This window comes from Bos indicus, chromosome 4, assembly GCF_029378745.1.
Source record: "Bos indicus isolate NIAB-ARS_2022 breed Sahiwal x Tharparkar chromosome 4, NIAB-ARS_B.indTharparkar_mat_pri_1.0, whole genome shotgun sequence".
Lineage (NCBI taxonomy): Eukaryota > Metazoa > Chordata > Mammalia > Artiodactyla > Bovidae > Bos > Bos indicus.
Window position 1 is genome coordinate 112,960,466 of NC_091763.1, and position 20,855 is coordinate 112,981,320.

The 20,855-nt window shown below is 52.7% G+C and overlaps 1 protein-coding gene and 1 long non-coding RNA gene across 6 annotated transcripts; one reads left to right on the forward strand and one right to left on the reverse strand.

Moving 5' to 3' along the window:
- Positions 1–11,352: 11,352 nt before the first annotated feature.
- ZNF467 (zinc finger protein 467) lies at positions 11,353–20,134 on the reverse strand. Of its 5 annotated transcripts, XM_070788352.1 has the most exons (6): positions 19,735–20,132; positions 18,191–18,267; positions 17,740–17,815; positions 16,816–16,932; positions 15,996–16,109; positions 11,353–13,234 (listed from the first exon to the last, which is right to left on the reverse strand). In XM_070788352.1, exons 3-6 carry the CDS (start codon positions 17,771–17,773, stop codon positions 11,724–11,726), a joined length of 1,776 nt encoding a protein of 591 aa, XP_070644453.1. In that variant the 5' UTR covers positions 17,774–17,815; positions 18,191–18,267; positions 19,735–20,132; the 3' UTR covers positions 11,353–11,723. The 5 variants fall into 5 exon arrangements, with proteins under 5 accessions (XP_070644453.1, XP_019814829.2, XP_070644455.1 ...); XM_019959270.2 differs by lacking the exon at positions 18,191–18,267; XM_070788354.1 differs by lacking the exons at positions 17,740–17,815; positions 18,191–18,267 and having other exon boundaries at positions 15,996–16,170; positions 19,735–20,134.
- On the forward strand, positions 12,272–16,625 carry LOC139182791 (uncharacterized). The gene is made up of 2 exons (XR_011566365.1): positions 12,272–12,368; positions 15,150–16,625. It is a non-coding gene; the product is annotated as an uncharacterized lncRNA (long non-coding RNA).
- Positions 20,135–20,855: the final 721 nt, after the last annotated feature.

Genomic DNA, 20,855 nt, shown 5'->3' on the forward strand with positions numbered 1-20,855 from the left:
CCTCTCCTTTTAAAGGCCTCTGTTCTTATATGTGCAGGATGAGGGGTTAAAATTTCAGAGCTTCAGAGACTCTGAAGGTGATGGGTGGGCTTGGGTGGGGGTGGGAGGATCCATGTGCCTTCTGAAATTACATGCAAATTCTTGGTTTTGTTTGTTTTAAATATTTATTTATTTGACGGTGCCATGTCTTAGTTGTGGCATACGAACTCTTAGCTGTGGGATCTACTTCCCAGACCAGGGATCGAATCTGGGCCCCCTGCATTGGGAGCTCGGAGTCTTAGCCACTGGACCACCAGGGGAGTCTCCAGTCTGCTGTTTTTATGCACATTTTTCTGGAGACAGTTTTCAAATATCTTACCCACCGGCTTGGTGGTCCACAGAAGTTTAAGGACCACTGGTCTATTCCTAGGCTCCCCCAACACCAGCGTTCTTACTTTCCCTTCCTGTCCCCTCTGCCAAGTGAGGCTCTTTTCTCCTCTGCGTCTGTGTGCCTGTCTTCTCATCTGCTACCGCAGGTGTAGAGCATCTGGAGGAACGACGAACAAAGGCCATATGTTACCATACGGCTAGTAAAGCGTAAAGTATGTGAGCTACACCAGACATCTGACTCCGAGAGTGGCACTTGAGCAGTAAATTTAGCTTTAAGCATTCTGGCAGCCAAGGGAAAAATGGATCGCTGAATATTCATTCTCTCTCCAGGATCTGTGCTTTGGCTGTTACCCTGACTTAGTCAAAGCTCTGACTGGTAAGGTGGATTCTAGGCACCAAAGCTCCCAGGAGAGAACAGATGGGTGTGCTCCTCTTCCACAGCTCAACAAGCACCCAGTGGAGTGGGTCTGGGAATCCAGATAGTAAACAAGATGGCCTGCCCTGGGGCTGCCCCCAGCTGGTCTGGGGAGACAAGGCCCTCACATCCCTACGCGCTCAAGTATGCTAAACCTCTGTTTCCTTACCTGTGGAATGGGGATAAGCCAAGGGGACTTTGGAGAATTAACTAAGAGCCTAGGTCACAATAAGCACTCAGAACATTTTGTTGTTGTTGTTCAGTAGCTCAGTCTTGTCTGACTCTTTGCAACCACATGGACAGCAGCACACCAGGCTCCTCTGCCCTCCACTGTCTCCTCAAATTCCTGCCCATTGAGTCGGTGATGCCATCCAACCATCTCATCCTCTGCCACCTTCTTCTCCTCCTGCCTTCAGTCTTTCCCAGCACCAGGGTTTTTTCCAATGAGTCGGTTCTTCCTATCAGGTGGCCAAAGTACCAGAGCTTCAGCTTCAGCATCAATCCTTCCAATGAATTCAGGACTGATTTCCTTTAGGATTGACTGGTTTGATCTCCTTGCTGTCCAAGAAGAGTTTCAAGAGTCTTCTGCAGCTCTCCAATTCAAAAGCATCAATTCTTTGGCACTCAACCTTCTTTATGGTCCAATTCTCACATCCATACATGACTACTGGAAAAACCATAGCTTTGACTAGATGGACCTTCGCCTATAGTTGGAGGCCAGACCTGATAGGAGGAGAAATCAGTAGTCCAGGTGGTCAGCAAGCCTGGGCTTTGGGGGTGGCCTGGGCTTGGGCGAATGTGCAGGGGGACCAGTCAGCGTGGGGAGGGCAAGCACATCGGGATGCACGGGCCTGCGTCCCGGAGGAGAGGATCCCAGGGCCGGCTACTTAGATAGTTGGCCTTGTCCACCGAAATACAGCCCTTGGAAGCTGGGCCACAGGGCAGTCTCTGGGGGACCCTGAAAACCGTCCAGGGAAACTGCAAGTAGAGAAAGCCCGGCGAGGGAAAAGGGGCTCTGAGCTACGCAGGACTGCCTGGCTGGGCTGTAGCGCCGCGGGGTCAGGCATCTGGACAGCCTGAAGCGGAACCCACTGTGATACCCCAAGGACGTTATGTAATGACGTTCGTTACGTCAATCTATGACGTCAATCCAATTCCTGGTCTTGACCAAGAACGTCCCTGCTAGGAGGCTGCACTCATCCTAGCCCACAGGTCTGTTCTCTGTCAAGCAGTTGGGAAAGTGTTTCCTAAAAGCTTTCAGTCAAGCCCCCTCTGATGGCAATGCGTTGTCGTGAGGACCCCAGGGCCCCTTCCTCTGAGAGCCCTGCTTCTCCTCTGCCTGAGACCACAGTACATTACTCTGCTGCCTAATTTCCCCAAATTACTACCCCCAGGAAAGGACAGGATGTCTTGCATAGTGGAATGTAGACGTGTCTCTGGTTAAGGAAATACCCTTCAGGCAGAGCAACCTGTCTCCCCTACTATGAGGCAGGGTGAAGGTCTCCACCAGCCTTTGGGAACCACTTCCTTCCCAGAGAGTGTCCGCCATGCTAAGACCACAGGCCACACCCCACCACAGCTCCCAGGAGGGTTCTTGACTCTCGGGGGCAGAAAAAATGTTCACTGTGGGAGACCAGTTCATCCCCAGTCTGCCCATCCTCTGTCCCTCAAAATGCCGTCCAGAAGCACCTTCCCATCTCAGCCCATCTGTCTGACCTGCATCCCTAGCCTTCAAACCCACTTACCCCTCAAGGCAGTATCTCCCCATTGGACTCCTCCATCTTATATCTCCCCACAAATAAACTGTAGAACAGGCGCATGCGTGCGCATGCACATGCACACACACACCGCACGCACACCCACACCGCACGCACACACAGAGTTTATAGAAACACTGAACAAAACAGTCACATTTGATGGAAGATCGCTCATATCTCAGCTCCTCCTGCAGTCTCCTAAAAGTCAACTGTGCTTTTTCTTTGTTTACAGTCATGTCAAGCTGTTTTACTGCTAGAAAAGTAAGAAAATATAAATTTTAAAAATCACTTGTAGAGTCAAGGAACTCAAAGTGACATCTTTGTTATCATTGTTTAGCCTGTTTGAACGCTCCACTGCACATCCCCAAAGCTTGTTTCCCAGCCTGTCACCCAGAGGCAAGAGCTCTGGGGACCAGTCGAGTTTGATCTGAACTATGCAGTGCTCGCCCCCCTCCCACCTCTGTGGAGCCAGCCCATCCCCTCCCAGCCTGTGTGTCAGTTTCACCTCCTCCACGGTTGGCACAGTATTCTCTGTGAAGGTCCCTGCGATGGGCAGAAATGTGTCCCCTAGAGAGGCTGAAGCCCTTGCCCCGAGGGCCTGTGACCGTGACCTTATCTGAAAACTGGGTCTCTGCAGATGCAATTGAGTTCAGATGAGGATGTTGGGTGGCCCTAATCCACTAGGACTGGGTCCTTAGAAGAAGAGGAGAAGAGACACACACACTGACAGACACACAGACAGAGAGAAAGAAGGCCATGCAAGAACAGGAGGCGGTGGCTGGCTGGATGCGGCCACAAGTCGAGGCAGAGCGAGGCTTGCCGCAACTCCAGAAGCTGGGAGGGAGGCCTGGAACAAACCCACCCCAGAACCTTCGGAGGGAACATGGCCCTGCCCACACCTTGGCTGTGGACTTTGGCCTCCAGAGCTGAGAGGAGGAATGTTTTCCATCCTCCAGTGTGTGGGGCTTGGTTCCAAGAGTCCCAGGAAAGAGTGTCTTTGGTGAAGGAGTCCCTAGAAAAGACTTGGCTTTTAAGTTCCCCTCTGTGTGTGCAGCGGGCAGGCCACTGTCAGGCGGTTCTCAGATCCCGGGCTGGGAGATGGGCTGTGCTGGGCGGTGTCACTAAAGCCCGTGTGATACAGGCTCTTGTCCCAATTACAAGTTGGTTCTAGCTGACAGCCACCCTTCTATACAGACATTCATATCCCTACTTCGAGGTGACTCCATAATTCACCATCACTTCTGGAAAGGGGACATTTTGTAACCGATACATGAGCTTGCTTTCAGTTGCTTCCTCCTTTTTCTCAGGGCTTTGCCCCTGAAAGTGGTTTGCTGCCTTGGACAGAAGCCCCTTCTCCTCTCCCAGGAGACAGACACCCATTATTATGGGGGGTGAAGGTGACTATGGCACCGAGAGCCTGCTCCAAGGAGGTGAGGTCTTAGCGAGTCACCGCCCCCGCTTGCAGAGACCCCTCCTGACCCTCCACATGTACTTCGTCGCTCTTCACCTTCATCCCATGGCCCTTCGTGTAAAAGTCCCCTGCATGCTGATCACCAGACCCATCCACTGAGTGCCCTGAAGACCAGGAACATGAGGGACCTCTCTGCAAGGAAACTGAGTCTGGTGTTGAAAAATACAGGCTCTATGGGAATGAAGGGCTTTCCTCGTAGCTCAGTTGGTAAAGAGTCTGCCTGCGACACAGGAGACCCAGGTTCCATCCCTGGGATGGGAAGATCCCCTGGAAAAGGAAATGGCAACCCACTCCAGTATTCTTGCCTGAAAAATCCCATGAACAGAGGAGGCTGGCAGGTTGCAATCCATGGGGTCACAAGAGTCAGACATGACTTAGCGACTAAATCACACACACACACACACACACACACGGGAATGAAAGTCAAAACCCCAGTGAGAGGTCACTGCATACCTGTTAGAATGGCAAAAAAACAGCCAGTGTTGGCTAGGAACAACTGGAGCCCTTATACACTGTTGATGGAAACATAAAATTTGCTTTTTTATAAAGTTTTTTTTAATGTGGATCATTTTAAAGTATTTATTGAATTTGTTATTAATACAATATTACTTCTACTTTATGTTATTATCTATTTATTTTTTTTGGTCCTGAAGCATGTGGGAGCTTAGCTCTCTGACCAGAGGGATTAAACCCACACCTCCTGCACTGGAAGGCAAAGTCTTAACCACTGGACCACCAGTGTTAGTCACTCAGTCATGTCCATCTCTTTGCCCCCATGGACTGTAGCCCACCAAGCTCCTCTCCCATGGGCTTCTCCAGGCAAGAATGCCAGAGTGGGTAACCATTTCCTCTCCAGGGGATCTTCCCGACCCAGGGATCGAACCCTTGTTTCCCACACTGCAAGCAGATTTTTTTTTTTTTTTACCTCTTGAGCCACCTGGACCACCAGGGAAGTTGCCCCAATTTTTTTTTTTTTTTAAAGCACAGGCTCTTGAAGCAAACCATTGGATTGCTTTCATCACATACTCTGGGTCACGTGTGCAAGTTCCTTGGACTCTCTGAGCTTCTTTTACCTCATGAGAAAAACTTGACCAAGGACAAGGATGCCCACTCACAGGGTGGTGGAAAGAAAAACAGGGCAACACTTGTAAAGCCCTTGATTCACTTAGGGCTTTACTGAGTGTGCTAAGTACACTTGAGAGTACTTAGCAAAGAGTAAGTATTAAACACATTTTAGTTTATAACGAGTATTTCTATTCCCGGCATCTCACAATGCCGGACACACAAGCAGGTACTCAGTGCATGTTTGCTGAATAAACGAAGGAAGGAATGACCTTGTTCAAATGACCTAATTGCTCTGTACTGTTTCCACATCTATAAAATGGGGATAATAATGGTAGTGATTGTGAATTTTGGCTGTATTTCATAGGAACGGTCTACTTTCAGATACTGGGGGAAACTATATTTAAAGCACAGCAGGTTGGCTCCTTCACTGACCAAAGTGGGAAGGCAACAAGTTAGGAATGGTGGATGCCTCTTCACTGGTGTGGATGCTTGAAGAAGCCCGCTAAGCCATAGAGATGGTCTCAAAGCCCCAGGCTGGTATGAGGAACTGTGCTCTGTTCACCACTGTGCTCTGACTCGGGAGGGCAGCCTGGCTGTTCACCTTTCTCCACCTTCCCCAGCACAACAGTCATCAGAATGTCTGTGTGGTTAGCTTCCACCTAAGGTCTCCCAGGTCTTGCATATTTAAAACAACTGGAAGTTTACCTTCCTCTGTAATTTTCTGGAAGAGTTTGAGTAGGACTTCCCTGGTGGCTCAGGCTGTAAAGCGTCTGTCTACAATGCAGGAGACCTGGGTTCAATCCCTGGGTTGGGAAGATCCCCTGGAGAAGGAAATGGCAATCTATTCCAGTACTCTTGCCTGGAAAATCCCATGGACAGGGGAACCTGGTAGGCTACAGTCCATGGGGTCGCAAAGGACACGACTGAGTGACTTCACTTTCACTTTCACTTGAGTAGGATAGGTGTTAGCTCTTCTCTAAATTCTTGGTAGAATTCAGCTGTGAAGCCATCTGGACCTGGGCTTTTGTTTGCTGGAAGATTTCTGATTACAGTTTCAATTTCTGTGCTTGTGATGGGTCTGTTAAGATTTTCTATTTTTTCCTGGTTCAGTTTTGGAAAGTTGTACTTTTCTAAGAATTTGTCCATTTTATTGGCATATAATTGCTGATAGTAGTATCTTATGATCCTTTGTATTTCTGTGTTGTCTGTTGTGATCTCTCCATTTTCATTTCTAATTTTATTGATTTGATTTTTCTCCCTTTGTTTCTTGATGAGTCTGGCTAATGGTTTGTCAATTTTATTTATCCTCTCAAAGAACCAGCCTTTAGCTTTGTTGATTTTTGCTATGGTCTCTTTTGTTTCTTTTGCATTTATTTCTGCCCTAATTTTTAAGGTTTCTTTCCTTCTACTAACCCTGGGGTTCTTCATTTCTTCTTTTTCTAGTTGCTTTAGGTGTAGAGTCTGGTTATTTGTTTGACTTTTTTCTTGTTTCTTGAGGTAAGCCTGTATTGCTATGAACCTTCCCCTTAGCACTGCTTTTACAGTGTCCCATAGGTTTTGGGTTGTTTTCATTTTCATTTGTTTCTATGCATATTTTGATTTCTTTTTTGATTTCTTCTGTGATTTGTTGGTTATTCAGCAGCATGTTGTTCAGCCTCCATATGTTGGAATTTTTAATAGTTTTTCTCCTGTAATTGAGATCTAATCTTACTACATTGTGGTCAGAAAAGATGCTTGGAATGATTTCAATTTTCTTGAATTTATCAAGGCTAGATTTATGGCCCAGGATGTGATCTATCCTGGAGAAGGTTCCATGTGCGCTTGAGAAAAAGGTGAAATTCATTGTTTTGGGGTGAAATGTCCTATAGATATCAATTAGGTCTAACTGGTCTATTGTATCATTTAAAGTTTGTGTTTCCTTGTTAATTTTCTGTTGAGTTGATCTATCCATAGGTGTGAGTGGGGTATTAAAGTCTCCCACTATTATTGTGTTATTGTTAATTTCCCCTTTCATACTTGTTAGCATTTGTCTTACGTATTGTGGTGCTCCTATGTTGGGTGCATATATATTGAAAATTGTTATATCTTCTTCTTGGATTGATTCTTTGATCATTATATAGTGTCCTTCTTTGTCTCTTTACACAGCCTTTGTTTTAAAGTCTATTTTATCTGATATGAGTATTGCTACTCCTGCTTTCTTTTGGTCTCTATTTGCTTGGAATATCTTTTTCCAGCCCTTCACTTTCAGTCTGTATGTGTCCCCTGTTTTGAGGTGGGTCTCTTGTGAGGCCACCATCACCTTAATACCAAAACCTGACAAAGATGCCACAAAAAAGAAAACTACAGGCCAATATCACTGATGAACATATATGCAAAAATCCTTAACAAAATTCTAGCAATCAGAATCCAACAACACATTGAAAAGATCATACACCATGACCAAGTGTGCTTTATCCCAGGGATGCAAGGATTCTTCAATATCTGCAAATCAATCAATGTAATACACCACATTAACAAATTGAAAAATAAAAGCCATATGATTATCTCAATAGATGCAGAGAAAGCCTTTGATGAAAGTCAACATTCATTTATGATAAAAACTCTCCAGAAAGCAGGAACAGAAGGAACATACCTCAACATAATAAAAGCTATATATGACAAACCCACAGCAAACATTATCCTCAATGGTGAAAAATTGAAAGCATTTCCCCTAAAGTCAGGAACAAGACAAGGGTGCCCACTCTCACCACTACTATTCAACATAGTTTTGGAAGTTTTGGCCACAGCAATCAGATCAGAAAAAGAAATAAAAGGAATCCAAATTGGAAAAGAAGAAGTAAAACTCTCACTGTTTGCAGATGACATGATCCTCTACATAGAAAACCCTAAAGACTCCACCAGAAAATTACTAGAACTAATCAGTGAATATAGTAAAGTTGCAGGATATAAAATCAACACACAGAAATCCCTCGCATTCCTATACACTAATAATGAGAAAACAGACAGAGAAATTAAAGAAACAATTTCATTCACCATTGCAATGAAAAGAATAAAATAGTTAGGAATAATTCTACCTAAAGAAACTAAAGACCTATATATAGAAAACTATAAAACACTGGTGAAAGAAATCAAAGAGGACACTAATAGATGGAGAAATATACCATGTTCATGGATCGGAAGAATCAATATAGTGAAAATGAGTATACTACCCAAAGCAATCTATTGACTCAATGCAATCTCTATCAAGCTACCAACGGTATTTTTCACAGAGCTAGAACAAATAATTTCACAATTTGTATGGAAATACAAAAAATCTTGAATAGCCAAAGCAATCTTGAGAAAGAATTAAACTGGAGGAATCAACCTGCCTGACTTCAGGCTCTACTACAAAGCCACAGTCATCAAGACAGTATGGTACTGGCACAAAGACAGAAATATAGATCAATGGAACAAAATAGAAAGCCCAGAGATAAATCCATGCACATATGGACACCTTATTTTGACAAAGGAGGCAAGAATATACAATGGAGAAAAGACAATCTCTTTAACAAGTGGTGTTGGGAAAACTGGTCAACCACTTGTAAAAGAATGAAACTAGAACACTTTCTAACCCCATACACAAAAATAAACTCAAAATGGATTAAAGATCTAAACGTAAGACCAGAAACTATAAAACTCCTAGAGGAGAACACAGGCAAAACACTCTCCGACATAAATCACAGCAGGATCCTCTATAACCCACCTCCCAGAATACTGAAAATAAAAGCAAAAATAAACAAATGGGACCTAATTAAAATTAAAAGATTCTGCACAACAAAGGAAACTATAAGCAAGGTGAAAAGACAACCTTCAGAATGGGAGAAAATAACAGCAAATGAAGCAACCGACAAACAACTAATCTCAAAAATATACAAGCAACTCTTGCAGCTCAATTCCAGAAAAATAAACGAACCAATAAAAAAATGGGCCAAAGGACTAAACAGACATTTCTCCAAAGGAGACATACAGATGGCTAACAAACACATGAAAAGATCCTCAACATCACTCATTATCAGAGAAATGAAAATCAAAACCACAATGAGGTACCATTTCACACCAGTCAGAATGGTTGCGATCCAAAAGCCTACAAGCAATAAATGCTGGAGAGGGTGTGGAGAAAAGGCAACCCTCTTACACTGTTGGTGGGAATGCAAACTAGTACAGCCACTATGGAGAACAGTGTGGAGATTCCTTAAAAAACTGGAATAGAACTGCCTTATGATCCAGAAATCCCACTACTGGGCATACACACTGAGGAAACCAGAATTGAAAGAGACACGTGTACCCCAATGTTCATTGCAGCACTGTTTATAATAGCCAGGACATGGAAGCAACCTAGATGTCCACCAGCAGATGAATGGATAAGAAAGCAGTGGTACATATACACAATGGAATATTACTCAGCCATTAAAAAGAATACATTTGAATCAGTTGTAATGAGGTGGATTAAACTGGAGCCTCTAATGCATATATATGGAATTTAGAAAGATGGTAATGATAACCCTGTATGCGAGACAGCAAAAGAGACATAGATGTATAGAACAGTCTTTTGGACTCTGTGGGAGAGGGAGAGGGTAGGATGATTTGGGAGAATGGCATTAAAACATGTATAATATCATATATGAAATGAATCACCAGTCCAGGTTCGATGCATGATACAGGATGCTTGGGGCTGGTGCACTGGGATGACCCAGAGGGATGGTATGGGGAGGGAGGTGGGAGGGGGGGTTCAGGATGGGGAACACATGTATACCTGTGGCAGATTTATGCTGATGTATGGCAAAACCAATACAATATTGTAAAGTAAAAATAAAATAAAATAAAACAACTGGAATTACAAGACCTGGATAGGAAGGAGGTGGGAACCCAAGAAAAGGACCAGGAAGAGGAGTTAGTCACTTGCTGCGTGCGCCCATCCTTCAGGGCTCCCTCTAGAGGTGTCTTCAACCTGTGAACCTCCCTTGACTTTTCCTAGATTTTGGGATCCACTCGCAGTGCCCTCTGCGCTGGCCCTAGCCCCACAATCCTCCTGTTTTCTGTAAGCTCTGTGAGGGCAGAGGGGCCTGTCTGTCTTGCTTACTATTGTTGCCCATGCCTAGTGCAGGACTTGGCACAAAGCAGTTCACTTCAGTCATGTCTGACTCTTTGCAACCCCATGGACTGCAGCACACCAGGCTTCCCTGTCCATCACCAACTTCCAGAGCTTGCTCAAACTCACGTCCACTGAGTTGGTGATGCCATCCAACCTTCTCATCCTCTAGCACAATGTTGGCACCCAGTAAATATTTGCTAGGGTTATTCTGAAACCTTTGTGCTAAGTTGCTTCTTTGTGACCCTATAGACTGTAGCCCCACAGGCTCCTCTCTCCATGGGATTCTCCAGGCAAGAAAACTGGAGTGGGTTGCCATTTCCTCCTCCAGGGGAATCTTTCCTAGACAAGAATTGAACCCATGTCTCATGTCTCCTGCATTGGCAGGCAGATTCTTTACCACTAGTGCTACCTTGCTGATCGTGACATTAGAATTGGAAAAAAGCCTCAGCCCTCATCAATATCAACAATCTTATTAAAATGAGAAAGCAGAGACCCAGGAAAATGAAGGGCTCTGGTCCAAGTCCTAAACAGACTGAGGAAAGGTCAAGTGTAAGACTTCTCACTCCAAGTTCAACACATTTCCCCCATCATCCTACCCCTCCGGGTCACTCAGCTCTCCTGTTGGCCTCGGCTAGGGCAGCTCAGCTAGAGATGTCTGAATCAAGACGACATCATAAAGAGAACTTACAGGAACCTTCATCTGTCACTCACGTCCTTCCCCCTGCTGCCAGGCAGAGTGGCAGGTGGGGCTGCTGTTCTGAGATCCCCCTGGGAAAGCTGCAAACCCAGGCAGAGCCCTGGAGCTCCAGAGCCTTCGGTGGCACCCTGTCTCCATGGGAACGGCCAGGGGCACCCTGCTTCCTCTCTTTGTCTTCCCTACGGTTTAGCCTTCGATCCCTGGCATGAGAAATGTATACCGATGCTTCTTCCTTGTCAGATTTGAGCTAAGGTCAGGGAGCAAGAGAGCAATTCAGCAATTAGCTGTATCATATTTTGATTTGAGAAAGCCCATTATTGGCAGCTGGCTAAATTGAACTCACCCAGATAGGATGGGAAGGAGTGTGTGTGTGTGGACTAAGGTAGAAAAGGGTGGGTGAGAAAAGTCAGGGGTTCCATCCCCAACTCATTCCACAGCCCCAGAACCTTTGGATTGTAATTTTAATGAAACTTTCAGTACACAGATCGCCATTCTTTCCCTGCTCCTGTAGAGGTTCCTGACTCAGTCCTCGGTCGGGAGTGGTCCAGGAAACATCATCTTTCCCACGGGGTCTCTTAGTGGGAGATTTCCAAGGACTCAGGCCTAAACTGTTCCCATCAAGGGTTTACTCTTAGCCCTGTCTCAGACACAGAAGGCCAAAGCCAGGTATCCTTTCCAGACTTTTCCCCAGCAGGATGGAGAAGAGAGGAAAACGGCCACGGGCAATCCAAGCCACGGTGTTCAGGAGATGTCCGGCATGGGTCTCTGGAACCAGGGAGCAAAAGAAGGGAAAGGCCGGGTCCGGCCTAGAACGAAGCTCAGAAGAAGAGCGCGGGTGCGGTCACGTCGGTGGACGTGGGCCAGGCTGGGCTCGAGAGGTCAGATCCGGAGGCCGGGTGGGCGGCTCCTCCATGGATGCGCTGATGTCGCACCAGGTGGGTCTTGCGGCTGAAGCTCTTGCCGCACTGCGGGCAGGGGAAGGGGCGGGAGCCGGTGTGCACCGCCTGGTGGCGGACCAGGTTGGTCTTGGAGCTGAAGCTGCGGGCGCACACGGCGCAGGCGTGGGGCCGACTGCCCGTGTGCACCGCCTGGTGGCGACCCAGGTGCGACTTGCGGCTGAAGCGGCGGCCGCACTGCGCGCAGGCGAAAGGCCTGGCGCCGCTGTGGGCCCTGGAGTGGGCCACCAGGTTGGGCCGCGAGCCAAAGCGGCGGCCACACTGAGCGCAGGCGAAGGGCCGCTCGCCCGTGTGCACCCGCCGGTGTCGCGCCAGGTGCTGCCCGTGGGCGAAGCTGCGCCCGCACTCGGGGCAGAGGAAGGACCGCTCGCCGCCCGGAGTGCCCGGGAGCGCCGGAGTGCCTCGGGGCGCGCAGGCCAAGGGCTCGGGGGCCGCGGGGTCTACAGGGGCGCCCAGCGCGCACTCGTCGCACCCGAAAGGGCGCTCCTCGCCGCTGTGCAGGCGCTGGTGCGTGGTGAGGTTCTTCTTCCAGCCGAAGCTCAGGCCGCAGTGGGAGCAGGAGAAAGGCTTGGGTCCGGGAGGGGAGGCGGTGGGGGACGAGGCAGAGAACGTGGGCGAGGCCGGCGCGCCGGGAGAGGGCGGGGTGCGGCCGGCCGCCGCGTGCACCCTCTGGTGCCGCACCAAGTGCTGCTTGTGCGTGAAGCTGCGGGCGCACTGCGCGCACTGGTAGGGCCTCTCGCCCGTGTGGATGCGCTGGTGGCGGATCAGGTGCGTCTTTTTGCGAAAGCGCTTCTCGCACTCGGGGCAGGGGAAGGGCCGCTCGCCCGTGTGCGTCTTCTGGTGCGAGCCCAGGTGGATCTTCTGGCTGAAGCGCTTGCCGCACTCGGCGCACGGGTAGGGCCGCTCGCCCGTGTGCGTGCGCAGGTGGCGGGTCAGGTGCGCCTTCTTGCTGAAGCGCTTGTCGCACTCGGAGCAGGGGAAGGGCCGCTCGCCGCGGTGGCTGCGTTGGTGCAGCAGCAGGTGCGCGCGCTGCGTGAAGCTGCGGCCGCAGTCGGGGCAGGCGCACGGGCCCTCGCCGCGGTGCAGCCGCTGGTGTAGCCGCAGGGTCAGCTGGTCCCGGAACCGGCGCTCGCACTCCCCGCAGCCGTAGGGCTTCTCCGAGGCGGTCGGGACCCACCCGGCCAGCGCGAGCCCACCCAGTGTCCCTGGGGTCCCCGACTCCAGCTTATACGCGGCGGCCAGAGACCCCAGGTCAGGCGGGGGAAAGGGGCTGGGGCGTAATGCCAGATGCTGGGGCCATTCCGCCTCCTTGTGGGCCTCCCGATCCTCCTCCTCCTCCTCTACCTTCACCTTCCGAATCATCCACTCGTCCCCTGAAAGGACAAAACAAGGCGAGTCTGTTAAACCCCACGTTTGTGGCTCAGCTGGTAAAGAATGCGCCCGTCCTCAATGCAGGACACCTGGGTTCAATTCCTGGGTTGGGAAGATTCCCTGAAGAAGGGAAAGGCTACCCACTCCAGTATTCTATCCTGGAGAATTCCATGGACCGTATAGTTCATGGGCGTCGCAAAGAATGGACTGACTGACTTTCACCTGATCTGTTTGTTTGCCAATAGGACCACCACTTCCTGAAGTCCCTAAGCCTAGCTCCTGCTCCTTCCACTGGAAAGTTCCTGGAAATGTCCAAATCGGAGGACCACCCTAAGTCCTCCTCCCAGGCTCTCCAAGCCAGGGGGTGCTTTCCCCTTGGCTTGCCTGCCTCCTTAAGGAGACCCTGCCGCTATGGTGGGCACCCCTTACCCTCAGGGTTCAGTCTTCAGCTTTCACTCTGAGGGGTCAGAGGCCCATGCGAAGGGGGGCCACCCCCATCTTGCTGTCCAGCCCACTCCTTTCTGGAACCACAGTCTCCCATCTGCAGATGAGCAACTCCCCTTTGTGCCCTGTGAATCCACTGCAGCTCAGCAGGCTTATCAGCAAACACCCCACCTTCCTGGATCTACTCCACTGCCCTCAGGAGAAGGTCTTCCACATCCTCCTGTGGGCTGATCTTGACACTCACCTTGTTTCTGTGATATTTGCTCAGTTGTGTCCGACTCTTTGCGACCCAGGGGACTGTATAGCCCGCCAGGCCCCTCTGTCTGTGGGATTCTCCAGACAAGAATACTGGACTGGGTTGCCATTCCCTTCTCCAGGGGATCTTCTAACTCCTTGCCACTGACCAGAGACCTTTGCATTCCTCCCTGTGGTTTCTCAAAGGCTTTCCCCCTGCTCCTACTCCCTTCACGTCTAGGGCCAGGTGGGAAATCCCGGTTTAAGAAGAGGATTGAGTTTACAGGACATGGGGAACCAATGGATGGTGCCAACCTCTGGAGACACAGGGAAGGCCCTCTGGGGGAAGCAGGTTTGATACAGGTTCCCCTGGTGCTCTGCCCTTCTTGGGCACTGAGATGACCCAGCCAAGAGGAAGGATTTCAGGACCCAGACTGGGAGGGTCCATTTGGGTTTTTCTCTGCCACTAAGCAGCAGTGTGACCACGGTTGAGTCACTTAATCTCTTTGAATTGAGTTTTCTTTGAGTTGAGTTTGTTAGCTTGCTTAGGCGTAAGCAATGGACCGGTTCATGGTGCCTAAATCTTGTGCCATGTCCTAATCTCCTGGGGAACCTTTTAAGTGCATCTAGGGGACCCAGGCCCATGAATGTTTCCTTTCTTTCGAGCTCCCAAAGTGATTCTGGTTTCAGAGCCTTGGAACCAGCTGATTGGACTTCCTGTCTGGCTCTAAAAGTCTGTAATAAATAGCATGGGGCTTGAACTATCACAATTAGATTTCCTTCCAGTTTCTTTTACCCATCCATCCATTTCAAACAGCTCTTTATCATACTGCGCTATCACTTTCATTTTCTTTGTGCAACTTTGCTACCAAAGAACCATCAATAGCTCTCCATTATTTAGAGTATAAAGTCTGCTCTAGCTGCATCTGAGACTCACCCCAACCCAGTCCAACTCTCTCAATACTCCAAGGCATAAACCCCTCACTTCAGGCAAGCTGGTCTCCTATAACCCCAGTTATTAATATGTCAACTTGCCTACTTCTAAGTCAGCCAAGGATGTCTTCCCATCCTCCAGCCTCATCCAAGTTGAAGTCTACACCTCTCTCAACATGGAGCACAAACCAACAAAAGCTTTGACAAATCCAACACATGAGGGTCTCATATAAACACGGTTGACTCTTCTACACTTCCTTGTGATGTGGCTTTATCGTTATTTGTTCTTTTCTTTCTTTCTTCTAGCTCATATTGGTGTCAGATTTCAGTCTCTGGAGGGCAGACAGCTTGAGGATTGCCATCATGTACTGAGAGCCAACTGGAGATGAGGCACTGTGTGTACACTCTCACAAACCTTCACCCAAACCCCTGTGCAGAAGTTACCCTTCCTCCTTGTGAACAAACTGAGGCTCCTGTAGCCTATCCAAGATCACTCAGCTATAAACACGTGGAGCAGGGATTCGAACCCAGGACCACATCACTCTACAGCCCATCTCTTTCTGCTCTACCTAAAACAGCTTAGCCCGAGTGGGCACCAAATAAGCCCTTGTGGAATAGGTGACATCACTCAGGCAAGAGGTGATAAGGCTGGTGGTGATGGAAGGAAGTGATGGGTAGGGTTATGGAGAGAGAACCAACTGTTTGATCACCGTGGATATGGGGGAGATGCATCAAGTACAACAGTTCATCTGGGTAGCACCAAGGTCAGTGGAGATTTGGGGGAGGGAGCAGGTCTGGGGATGACAATGAAAAGGTTGATCGACACTGACACCACGTGTCTTCGTGGGAATCATGATTCAAGCTGTCAACAAGTGTGAACATCGACTGGGGGAGAGAGAATGGAAAGGTAAGACTTCCGGAAGACGTGGAAGTTGAGAGCGTATTTCTCTTTGGTGACTAGCCTCTCTGATTCCTGTTGTCTGTGGATGCAGAATTCCTGCTGGGTGCTGAAGCTCTACAGCAGAAAGGTGGCAGGGCCTGATTCATCTTGGGTTGGAAGGCCCTGGGGTGGCTTTCTTTTTACACGATGCCTGCACACCCCTGTTCCCTCCGCCTGGCCCCCTGGTAGGATGGACTGCTGGGAAGACTCACCTGGGCAGGAGCCCGTGGGCTCAGGCTTGCGTGGTGCACACACCTGGTCTTCTCTGCAGGGAGTTTCAGCTTGTTCCGTGCGGGCACCTTTCTCCGGCCTGGGGGCCTCGCGCCCTGGCAGAGAACAGGCTACCTCAAGGATGCTGCAGACACCAGAGATGGAGAGAGGTCCCCCCTGTTGCCAGGAGGCAGGGGCTTCTGAAACCCCGGCTCCAGCCCCACAGGCAGGACTGGTCCCATATCAAACCTGCAGGGGCTGAATTCCCAGCTGCCCCAGGCCATGCAGGTTGCAAGAGCCACAAGTGTGAGGGGCTTCAAACATGTAAGTGTAAGAGAGTGGAAGCAAGAATGGTCCCTGTCCTGAGGCTTCCAAGAGGCCCTAGGAGGAGAGATGGGGAACTTCCTAGCTACCAGATGGGCCCCAGTTTCCAGGCAAATCACTGGAGAAGATGGGAAAGTCAGAAGGCCAGGTCCACGCCCGCTTTAGGCTTCTTTTCCCTGTATCTGCTTAGCCACCTCTTTCAATCTTACTTTCCCAATGAGGCCGACTCTCACACCTCTATTCAATCCTCCTGCCTGCCCCACCCGCAAAGCCTCTTCCAACCCAGGTTATAAGTGCATTTATTCCTACATTTGTTGTCTGCTAGTCCTCTGTCCTCACTAGGATTAAGCTCCTGGAAGGCAGGTATCTTTTGTCTCCTTGGTCACTGAGGTATCCCTGGTATCTAGAATAGCGTGGGGCACTTAGTAGGTGCTCAATAAATACTTGACGAAGGAAGGAGGACTCCGTCCTGAGCCAGCTTCCATGGTCCCCACTTACCTGAGCTTGTACCCAGCACTCTCTGTTCCTGGGGAGGAGACATCCGCTCCTGGGCATCGTGGGACTGTTCCCCAGGCTCACTTTGGGGGGTCATCTCCGGCTGTCCCACAGAGAGTCCTATTACAGGCAAAAGGATGGGTGCAAGTCAAGCATGTCGTACAGAAGAGGTGATCCAAGACGGTTGCTCTTCCCTGTCCCAGCCCAAAAGAGTTTTCCCTGGGCGTTAAGGAAAGCGAGGTCTCTAACCATCACGGACAAGGGACAACCAGCTTCCCCAGCAGCCTGACCAAATATCAACCTTAGCTGCTTTACATCAAATCAAGGACAGAGATGAATAGATTTAGAGACAGAATAGATTTAACTATCCTGGTGTTCTGTTAGTACTAGCACAACCTCCAGCATGGACCAGGCAGGCATTCTTTGTGATGAAACCAGAAAGGATGCTGCCCTAAAGGCCCCCAGGGTCTCAGGGGTATCAGGGTCGCAGCCTCCTGGGGATGCTCTACCGTCTGAATTAGGGAAGCAGCAGGCCTGGTAACAGTTCATGAGGTTCTCATGGCAAGTATACTGGGGTGGTTTGCCATTCCCTCCTCCAGTGGATCATGTTTTGTCAGAACTCTCCATTTTGACCCATCCGTCTTGGGTGGCCCTGCAGGGCATGGCTAATAGCTTCATTGTGTTATGCAAGCCCCTTTGCCACGACAAGGCAGTGATCCGTGAAGAGCCATCTCTGATGCAATGGACATGAACTTGGGCAAACTTCCGGGAGATGGTGAGGGACAGGGAGGCCTGGTGTGCTGCAGTCCATGGGGTTGCAAAGAGTCAGATTCGACTGGGCGACTGAACAACAACAGGCATGGTATGCCCTTGAAGCTTCCTACTCCCCTGCCCCCCACCCAAGTTCCTCCAGTTCTGTCGGCTCACCCAGGGAGCTGAGGGCCTCCAAGGTCTCTCTCATGGCAACCCAGGGTGACTCCTCCTGGGGATCTGGCCACGGACCCTAAGGAGAACATACATCCTTGTTCAGATTCTCCTCTGCAGCTTCTACCTGGGCCCTGGCTCTGCCCAACCTCTTCCCATCAGCTAGCCCCAGGGGCTCCGAAAGGGATGTCCTCAGGGACGGTGAGGGAGTTGAGGGACCGTGGATTTCAGAAAGCAGATGCCTTTGAAGGTGAGGAAAAGGGCTGAAGCCATTTCTACAAGCTAAGCTCGGGGTCAGCGCTGGAAATCAGCTTCTCACCCCCACCTGCACGTCACTGGGGTCCAGTACCAGCGCATCAGCGCTGCCCACCACCACCCCCTCCTCCCCAGGGCCCTTGCCTGGGGGTGTCAGGAATCAACCGACTCTCTGGGAAGAGGGTGGAGGGTGGGAGACCTGCGGTGAGGAGCAGGGAATTTCGTCTCCTTGGCCCTCCAGCTGTCATCGCAGGAGCTGGTGAAACAGGAGCCAGCCTGGGGTGGGGGTGGGGGGCGGGCCGGAGGTATCACTGCTTGGGGCCACGAGTTGGGGAGGCCGTCGGAGGAGGGTCCTCCCCGAAGGCAGGAAAGAGCTCTTGACAGCATTACCCCAGAACCCGACCTCAAGACCATCGCCCCTCCCCCGCGGGGCTTTCCGAGGCCCGGACACCCGACCCTCAAAGCCCCCAAGGCGGCTCCGGCTCCTGCGGGTCCCCTGCCCATCCCCCAGCAGACTCCCCTCCCCACCCCCACCCCACCCCCGACAGCCTCCCTGGCAGCCGTCCCTGCACCCCTCCCCTCTCCCTCGCCCTCCGCCTTCCGCCCTCTCTCCCCAAGGGAGCTGGCTGGCTCCCCAGCTCCGCCCCCGGCCCCGCCCCTGCCCACAGCCCGCCGGCTCCACCCCTCCCGGCCCCGCTCTGGTCTGCGCTGCACTGCCACCGCCCCCTGACCCTCCGCCGGGGCAGCCTCCGCGGCGGCGGACCCCTCCCCCTCCCCCTCCCGGGGTCCGGGGCCGCCTCCCCCGCCGCTCCGGGCTCTCCCTGCTCGTCCCCCGCCTCCTCACCCCTCCCGACTGCACACTCCCTCCCTTCCTTCCCCCTCCTCTTTTCCTTCCTCCCCTCCCCGGCCCTCTCCTCCCCCACCCCGGCTTCCCTTCTCCTCTCCTCTCTTCACCTCGGTTCCCTCCCCCTCCGAGGCCCCGTCTCCCTTCCCCCTCCGCCTCCCCGGCAGCCTCTCGCTTCCCTTCCCTCCCGAGTCCCACTCCCCAGAACGGCCCCCGCCCCTTTCCCGTCCGCTTTCCGAGCCCCCGCCCCGCCGCCTCCTTCTCTAGCCGCCCCCCACCCAAACCTCGGGGTCTGCGGCTGGGCCGCTCACTCTGGCCCCCGTGCCCGGCCGTGCGCCCCCCTCCCCAGCCTCCCAGCTCACCTCCGCTCCCGCTCGGTGGCCCCCTGCCCCATTTTTTTGCTCCCCGCCGACTTCTCAAGTTTCCCTCCCCTAGCCCAGGGACCCCTTTCGCCTCCCCGCCCCCCGCGCCCGCGTGGCCCCCCGCCCCGGCCCCTCCGCCCGGATCTCGCTCTCGCCGCTCCGGGCTCCCGGGCTCACCTGTCAGCGCCCTTCTCGCGCCCCTCCCGAACGCCGGGTCCCCGCGCCTCCCCTTCCTCGCCTTCCCCCGGGCCCCCTCCCCTGAGCCCTCCCCCTCCTTTCCTTGAGGGCCTCCCACCCGTCCCCCTCTCTGGACCCCCACGCGGCCCCCGGTCCCCGGCGCCAGCCCAGCCCTCCGGGTCGGTCTCTCCGCTCTCCGCGGAACCCTGACCTCCCCCACCCCAGCCAGGCCCTCCTCTTCCCCCGTCCCAACACCCAGCTCTCCCCCAGCCCCCGCCCCTCCTGTGCCCTCGGGGCCCCCCTTTCCCAGCCGCTCCCCCCACCCCGCGCTCTCGGCGCCCGCACCCCGGGGGCTGTCACCTGCGCGGCGCGGGCGGCGGCTGTGGGTGCGGCGGGAACCGGCCCCGACCCGGCCCCGACCCGGCCCCGACCCGGGCGCCCGGTTCTCCTGCTCCCCCTCGCGGGCTCTGCAGCTCGGGTGCGGACGGCCCCAGAGACTTGACAGACTGACAGCCCCGAAACTTTGCGGGGAGGGGGAGAGGAGAAGACGCAGAGGGAGAGGGAGCAGGGGAGCTGCGGGGGAGGAGGGGAGAGGGGAGGCGGGTCAGGGACCGGGTGCCCTGGGGGAGGAGGGGGTGCCCAGCGGGGTCCCGGCGGGCAGGTGACGGTCTGGACCAACGACGGCCCGCGGTCGGTGCCGGAAAGTGGGAACGCAGGAGCGGGGAGGGGAGGGGAAGGGAAGGGAAGGGAAGGGAAGGGGTGGGGGAGAGGGATGGGGGAGGGGAGGAGGGAGGGGAGGACGGGCACTCGGGCGGCGAGGGAGGGCGCTGGCAGGCGTGGAGGGAGGAGCCCGGGGAAGGTGGCGCGCGGGGCGTCGGGGGGTGGGGTGGGGGAGGAGGTGAGGAGTTGGGGGGAGAGGAGGGGGGCCTGCTCGGGGGAGGGGAGCTAGCGTCTGGGCTGCGGTCTTTGAATCGCGAGGCCCCGCCAGGAGTGTGTGTGCGTTCGCTGCGTTCCGGCGGCATTGGGGATGGAGTCCCCCGACTGTCGGTCGGTGGGGTCTGTCTGGCAGGCTCCGGCCCTGTCCAGCTCTCCAGCGGACCCACCCCGACTCGTACCCGCTCCCCCTCCCCCCACCCCATGGTCCTCGGGGCCTCGAGGTGAGCCCGAAGGAGACCAGGCGTGGGCCCCGGTGCCTGCGAAGAACTTGACCTTCGGAGTGGAAATGGGGGTCAGGGCTTCCAACTAGGTCACCTGGGACAAGGCAGGGCTGGTAGGGGGAGGAGGTTCAGGGGTGTGGCCGGAGTCGCTTGGTGTGAAGGCCTGAAGAAGCCAGGGCATCATCCAGGGGAGCCTCTGCCTCCCGGGGGCGGGGCGGGGGGGGGCGGGTACTCCCCTGGGCGTGATGGGCCGGAGCCTCCTGGCCGGCTGGAGGGATGCCCTCAACCCTCAGAGGACCCCGCCCTGGGCTGTGATGTTTCTCT